The 7,500-nt window shown below is 43.4% G+C and overlaps 1 protein-coding gene across 7 annotated transcripts in view; it reads left to right on the top strand.

Annotated features, from left to right (window-relative positions):
• Window positions 1-7,500, top strand: part of SYNCRIP (synaptotagmin binding cytoplasmic RNA interacting protein) — a 41,537-nt gene that overhangs the window by 30,173 nt on the left and 3,864 nt on the right. For all 7 annotated transcript variants that reach the window (XM_063443072.1, XM_063443070.1, XM_063443069.1 and 4 more), the window contains 2 exons: window positions 1,817-2,022; window positions 3,414-3,563. In XM_063443072.1, coding sequence (XP_063299142.1) covers window positions 1,817-2,022; window positions 3,414-3,563 — 356 coding nt within the window. The remainder of the gene's footprint in view (window positions 1-1,816; window positions 2,023-3,413; window positions 3,564-7,500) is intronic.

Below are 7,500 nucleotides of genomic sequence, written 5' to 3'. Positions count from 1 at the left end.
GAAGGGGCAAGAGCTAAAGCTGTGTGTAATAGTAGAGAAGGAACAGGACGATGTATAACAAGGGGAGGGATTGAATACAATGTCTTTATTTGGACTTGGGATTTATTTTATTCTGCCCCTTCATTCTCTGCCACTAAACCAAATCCTGCGATGTCGATCGCGAGAACTCAGACTGAGGACGAGTAGTGAATCAATGTCCGCCTGCGTTCTCACAATCTCTTGGCCCCCAGTGAAGCCCCGCGGCGTTCAAAGATCCAGGGATCCTGAGCAGCGCTCGCGGATTCCCTGGGGGCCACAACAGATAGGTTTAGCCAATAACCTGTGGGGCCGTATTAAACCGTAACGCGGGCCGGACTTTGGACATGACTGCCCTAGGGTGTTTACGTTTTAAAAATATATTTGATGGGGGTGAATTAGATTGGCCGGCTTCAAAAACGTCCTAAATAGGACATGGGTGCGTGATGACCAGCTGTGAAAATTCCAAGTTAGAAAACTGTAATGCACACCCTCCAAATAAGGTATTTTAGCTCCCAGAGAACCCGATACTCCTATACATGAATATCACTGTACTCAGGAGATGTTGCTGAACAGATATTTGGGTGTTCTTTGGCAGTAGCCCTTAAAGTTCCTCAATACATGTATTCTTAAATTGCTGTGTCAAAAATCACCAACTATTTAATTTTTGTTTTTTTCATTTGGCATAGAATGGTGATAAAATGGTTGAATGAAGAGTCAAAATACCCCAAGTTTAATGCCTTAGGTTGTCTTCTTTTAAATAATATATACATGTGATGGGTCATTCAGGGATTCCTGACAGATATCAGTGTTACAAGTAACTTGCATTAATTTGGGGGGGAGGGGGGATGGTTTGAAAATAGCAAAGTGCTACTTGTAATTATTGCCCTATAACTTGCAAAAAAAAAGCTAAGAATACGTTAACATTTGGTATTTCTAAACTCAGGACAAAATGTAGAAACTATTTAGCACTGGTGTTTTTTGGCGGTTGTAGATACGGAACAGATGGGGGTCAAAGTTGGAAAAGGGGTGTGTGTGTGTTTTTTTTGTTTTTTTTTTTTATTAAAAAATTTGTTATAGTAAATTATGAGATGATGAAAATAATGGTATCTTTAGAAAGACAATTTAATGGCAAGCAAAACCGTATATAATGTGTGGGTACAGTAAATGAGTAAGAGGAGAATTACTACTAAACACAAATGTAGAAATGTAAAAACAGCCCTGGTCCCAAACGGTTAAATTGAAAGGCGGTCTGGTCACTAAGGGGTTAAATAAAGCTGTAATTTAATTCTAGACAAGATATAATATGGTCAATATTGATGTACTCATGGCCAGACCAGTACTTATGTTAGAGAAGCATTGAGAGGCAGGGCTAATGCAGTATTGAAACAATACTTCTTTATGAGAAGAATCACATCTGCTTTGAGGAATTGAGAATTATCCTTCCATTTGTCTGACCGCCAGGAGTAGGGCGCAGTCTAGTGTCTCTCTACAAGTGCTGATTTCCTTAAATCTGTATTTTTGTTAGAAAGATAGGACAATCATTTAATCCCTAAAGCATACAAGCTTTGGGTGTCTGAAGTTTTTCTTTAACAGTGTAACATACATAAGAAAAATACTCTAACTGAAACTTCACAAAACTGGCACCATTTTGCACCGGCATCAATTAGACACCGCATTCTAGTAAAAATGCAAAATATAAGAATGAATCAGTGTAATGTACTACAGACTAATAAAGAAATGTTTATATAATATAATTTGGATTTAGGTGCTTCTGGTTTACCTTATGTCTTCTTTTCAGAGGGACTTACTGATGTCATATTATACCATCAACCTGATGACAAGAAAAAGAATAGAGGATTTTGCTTTCTTGAATATGAAGATCATAAAACTGCTGCTCAGGCTAGACGCAGGCTTATGAGTGGCAAAGTAAAAGTATGGGGCAATGTTGTAACAGTGGAATGGGCTGATCCAATTGAAGATCCAGATCCTGAGGTCATGGCAAAGGTAATCTTTCCGCCAAGTACACACCGTTACTCCCCAAAACATTTGGGTGATTTGTTATGATTTAAAAAGGGCAAATACTACTCAATGAGGAGCACAACCATACAAATAAAGGCTCTTTATTAAATAGGTTCACAAAAGCAGGTATCTCAAAATGCACATCAGACAATCAAAGCATAAATCACATAATAGTACAAAATATTGCAAGAAATTCTGCAATTGCAGCCAAACAGGAATGATGACAGGTTCATAAGTAACAGAATTACTACTAAGTCATAAAGATAGGACAACCATTCAAATAATACATATAAGACAAACCAATTCATACCAGAAATAGTGAGAAGAGGGGAAAAGTCAACCAGCAAGTCCCCAAGGTTTCAGCAGAAAAACAAAATGCCTTTATCAAGGGAGCATGTTACAAAAAGGTATAACCACACCCTTTTTTTAAATTGTTTTAAGGGTGTGTTATACCCTTTTGTAACATGCTCCCTTGATAAAGGCATTTTTTCTGCCAAAACGTTGGGAGCTTGCTGGTTGACATTTTCCCTTTTCTCACTATTTCTGGTATGAATTTGTTTGTCTTGTATGTATTTGAGTTATGTCCGGGTATCTTTATGACTTAGTAGTAATTCTGTTACTTATGAGTCTTTGTCATCATTCCTGTTTGGATGATATTGCAGGATATCTATCTATATATTGTTTAAAAACAAATTTGTACGATTGTGATTTATGCTTTGATTGTCTGATACCTATTTAATAAAGTATTTTTTCTTTTCTTTTTGTTATGTTTGTGCTCCTCATTGAGGGCACGATTTGTAGATTTATTTGTTCCTTGCAGAATAGGACCTTTTTTGAGTGAGCACCCGGTCTTCTCTTTGACGTATTTTGTTTTTGGATATTTCCTCTGATAGAATTGGACTTGGTGTGCATACCTTTTCCTAATTAAAATTATCTATGATTTAAAAAGGAGCCAGACAACTGTGATGATCAATGGCTTCACATGATTACTATCCTTCAATAAAGTACTTTTTTTTTTTTTTTTTTTTTCAATAAGTCATATTTTCTAAATTATTGCCAAAATTTCACAATTTCTGCCAGGGTATGCAAACTTTTGAGCACAACTCTAAGTGCAAAATAAAGATAGTTTTATACCATAACTTCGGATCAACCCTCTGGAGTGAGGGAGTGAATGAAAGTAGTAGGATTTGTGATCTAACACTCCCCACAGACATGATCCTCTCGTGGCACAACAGTGTGGAGTGGCGCACTGTAAATACTCTGAGAGTGATATTCCTTTGGCAGTGTTTATTTTTGCACACCAAAAAAAAATCATTAGGATGGAACTTAAAAGTTAAGTTTCAACTGAAACTTGTAATTGTTTCCTTTCTTTTTAGGTTAAGGTTTTATTTGTACGTAATCTTGCAAATACAGTTACAGAAGAAATATTAGAAAAGGCTTTTGGCAGCTTTGGTAAATTGGAGCGAGTCAAGAAGCTTAAAGATTATGCTTTTATTCATTTTGATGAGCGGGTTGGTGCTGTAAAGGTAAGTAGTTTTCTTTTCATCTTTGTGTCTGTCTAGATTTGGTATTCCTTTGTAATGGAAAAGAACAGAATGATCTCCCCAATGATAAAAGTTGAACTTTTTTTTTCCTTCTTTGTTCCGTCTTGTCTTTTTCTTGGTCTCATAGCATATATCAACACTCCTTTGAACTATTTTTTTTCTGTATTATAGCCTATTTCTATGCTGTCTGTGTTTCAAAATCTATAATATAACCTATTATATCTGACCCTTTTTCACCTTTGTCTGCTTCCTCTTTATTTGAAAGTCTTGCATGCAGTAGTATTAGAAACCATGATTAACATGTTAATTTATATATTGTTTTCTGCTGCCATTTCCTAATTTATTACAGCATCATTCTTTACTAGTTTTCTTGGCTAAAGCATTAAAAACCAGGGAATCTGTAGTTTCTCTTGTATCCCTGGTAGCTAAGGGGGTAACCGTACTGCTGAATAGTATTCACATTCTATGTTTGCCTGCACATAAGTGGAATCCTTCCTCTCAGTCCTTGCAGTGAGCAAAATGTTGGGGAGGAATAGAGCATGACTGGAATGCAGAAGTGCTACCTAGATTTATGTAAAGTACCTACATTAATACAGACTCGCTTAACACTTTAAGGACACATGACATGTGTGACATGTCATGATTCCCTTTTATTTCAGAAGTTTGGTCCTTAAGGGGTTAAACAAAAGCTGGATAACGGACTCTGCCGTTAAAGGAAGCCTGCAAAATAGTAAAAAATAAATAATATATTTAGTGGATATACTCCCAACAAATAAATGCATTAATTTTTAATGCAGGTAGTCATTGGTGTTATTTCTTAAAAGAGCTTGCAAATGTTGCAGTTCTTAGAGATTCAGAGGCTTCTCAGTAATGAGACTCTGAAGGTTGGTTTAGAAAGAATGCTGGTCTGATATGAGGTCTGAGAGTAGTATGTTGAGTTTAGTGCACCTGCTAACTACATTGACACGGGGACCCAACAGAAGCAGGAAGTAAACATCCCTGGCAGCCTGGGGTGATTCATTATTTAATCATAAATGTGCAGATTTTCTCATAGAAATATCACTTTTATAAAGTGCCTTTTAAATGGTATACTCCTCACCCATAAATCACTTCAGCGTGCTAAAGTGTTTAAGGGTGTGGAGTGTTCCTTTAAAGAACAGCCAGGCAGTACATGCACACCACTGTGTAATCCTGTGCCGTGAGTGTCCGCCTTTACTTAAAGCAGCGCTGTCATGCCAAACTTGCGTTTCTCCTATTGTTTTCTGTTCTTTTCTTTATTTCTGATTAAGTTTTCTTTAAAACATAACACAAAGTAGGGACTACTTTGTGTTATGTATTTTTTTTCTATGCTTTACTTTCTTTGACTAACGGGAGGAGTTTGTCAGTCCTATTTCCTGTGTCAAAGAAAGTACTCACCCTTCTCCTTGACATTGGAATTGGAGCTACCTTAAAGGAACTGTTTAGGTAAAAAAAAATGCATATCCTTCTCCCCCTTTCCCCTGTTTTAATCTTTATTTTGATCAGATTGTCCGCAATAGAAGGAATGAATGATTGTATGGGATATGAATAGATTAGTCATCAGATTCTCCACAAATACAATTTTATTTAGTTCTGAGAAAATAGTAACCTTAAGGGTGAAAATTGATAACCTCTCACAAAAGAATGCTTAGACGAGCCTAACAAAATGAAGGTAGGGAGAAAAATAATGAAATAAGTTTGTCATGGAATATAATTATGGGGGAGGGTTAAGGGTGGGATCCAAAGGGAGGGTATTTATAGATAGGAGCATGTTTATTATTAGAGGGGAGAATTTTTTGATCATATTTTCTGCTCCTCCCTCCTCTGATTGCATGTCATTATCCCCCTTTGCTTTCTCCTTGCTTCCTGTATTTAAGCCAGACTGTCTACCAATGGTCATGCTCCAGTGTTTCTCTATGAGAATCTGTAATGACACGCCTTACTCAGCTCAACACATGCCAACAATGCCTGCCCAAGCCTCCTCGGAGTGCTCAGCATTCAGACACTAGAGTGCGGGCTGGATGGGCGGGGGGAGTGCGGGCTGGATGGGCGGGGGGGGGGAGAGAGAGAGAGAGGTGGAGGGAGGGAGAGAGAGAGAGAGAGGTGGAGGGAGGGAGAGAGAGAGAGAGGTGGAGGGAGGGAGAGAGAGAGAGAGAGGTGGAGGGAGGGAGGGAGAGAGAGAGAGGTGGAGGGAGGGAGAGAGAGAGAGGTGGAGGGAGGGAGAGAGAGAGGTGGAGGGAGAGAGAGAGAGAGGTGGAGGGAGGGAGGGAGAGAGAGAGAGGTGGAGGGAGGGAGGGAGAGAGAGAGAGGTGGAGGGAGGGAGGGAGAGAGAGAGAGGTGGAGGGAGGGAGGGAGAGGGAGGGAGGGAGAGAGAGAGAGGTGGAGGGAGGGAGAGAGAGAGAGGTGGAGGGAGGGAGAGAGAGAGAGGTGGAGGGAGGGAGAGAGAGAGAGGTGGAGGGAGGGAGAGAGAGAGAGGTGGAGGGAGGGAGAGAGAGAGAGGTGGAGGGAGGGAGAGAGAGAGAGGTGGAGGGAGGGAGAGAGAGAGAGAGAGGTGGAGGGAGGGAGAGAGAGAGAGGTGGAGGGAGGGAGAGAGAGAGAGGTGGAGGGAGGGAGAGAGAGAGAGAGAGGTGGAGGGAGGGAGAGAGGTGGAGGGAGGGAGAGGGAGGGAGAGAGGTGGAGGGAGGGAGAGAGAGAGAGAGAGGTGGAGGGAGGGAGAGAGAGAGAGAGAGGTGGAGGGAGGGAGAGAGAGAGAGAGAGGTGGAGGGAGGGAGAGAGAGAGAGAGAGGTGGAGGGAGGGAGAGAGAGGTGGAGGGAGGGAGAGAGAGAGGTGGAGGGAGGGAGAGAGAGAGGTGGAGGGAGGGAGAGAGAGAGGTGGAGGGAGGGAGAGAGAGAGGTGGAGGGAGGGAGAGAGAGAGGTGGAGGGAGGGAGAGAGAGAGGTGGAGGGAGGGAGAGAGAGAGGTGGAGGGAGGGAGAGAGAGAGAGGTGGAGGGAGAGAGAGGTGGAGAGAGAGAGGTGGAGAGAGAGAGAGGTGGAGAGAGAGAGGTGGAGGGAGGGAGAGATAGAGGTGGAGGGAGGGAGAGATAGAGGTGGAGGGAGGGAGAGAGAGAGAGAGGTGGAGGGAGGGAGAGAGAGAGAGAGGTGGAGGGAGGGAGAGAGAGAGAGAGGTGGAGGGAGGGAGAGAGAGAGAGAGAGAGGTGGAGGGAGGGAGAGAGAGGTGGAGGGAGGGAGAGAGAGAGAGAGAGAGGTGGAGGGAGGGAGAGAGAGAGGTGGAGGGAGGGAGAGAGAGAGGTGGAGGGAGGGAGAGAGAGAGAGAGGTGGAGGGAGGGAGAGAGAGAGAGAGGTGGAGGGAGGGAGAGAGAGAGAGAGGTGGAGGGAGGGAGAGAGAGAGAGAGGTGGAGGGAGGGAGAGAGAGAGAGGTGGAGGGAGGGAGAGAGAGAGAGAGAGAGGTGGAGGGAGGGAGAGAGAGAGAGAGAGAGGTGGAGGGAGGGAGAGAGAGAGAGAGAGAGGTGGAGGGAGGGAGAGAGAGAGAGAGGTGGAGGGAGAGAGAGAGAGAGAGGTGGAGGGAGGGAGAGAGAGAGAGAGAGAGGTGGAGGGAGGGAGAGAGAGAGAGAGAGAGGTGGAGGGAGGGAGAGAGAGAGAGAGAGAGGTGGAGGGAGGGAGAGAGAGAGAGAGAGAGAGGTGGAGGGAGGGAGGGAGAGAGAGAGAGGTGGAGGGAGGGAGAGAGAGAGAGAGAGGTGGAGGGAGGGAGGGAGAGAGAGAGAGAGGTGGAGGGAGGGAGGGAGAGAGAGAGAGGTGGAGGGAGGGAGGGAGAGAGAGAGAGGTGGAGGGAGGGAGGGAGAGAGAGAGAGGTGGAGGGAGGGAGGGAGAGAGAGAGAGGTGGAGGGAGGGAGGGAGAGAGAG

The sequence above is a fragment of the Pelobates fuscus genome, chromosome 2 (genome assembly GCF_036172605.1).
Source record: "Pelobates fuscus isolate aPelFus1 chromosome 2, aPelFus1.pri, whole genome shotgun sequence".
Lineage (NCBI taxonomy): Eukaryota > Metazoa > Chordata > Amphibia > Anura > Pelobatidae > Pelobates > Pelobates fuscus.
The sequence above is the reverse complement of the archived record's forward strand: the minus strand, read 5'-3'. Positions and strand labels throughout refer to the sequence as shown.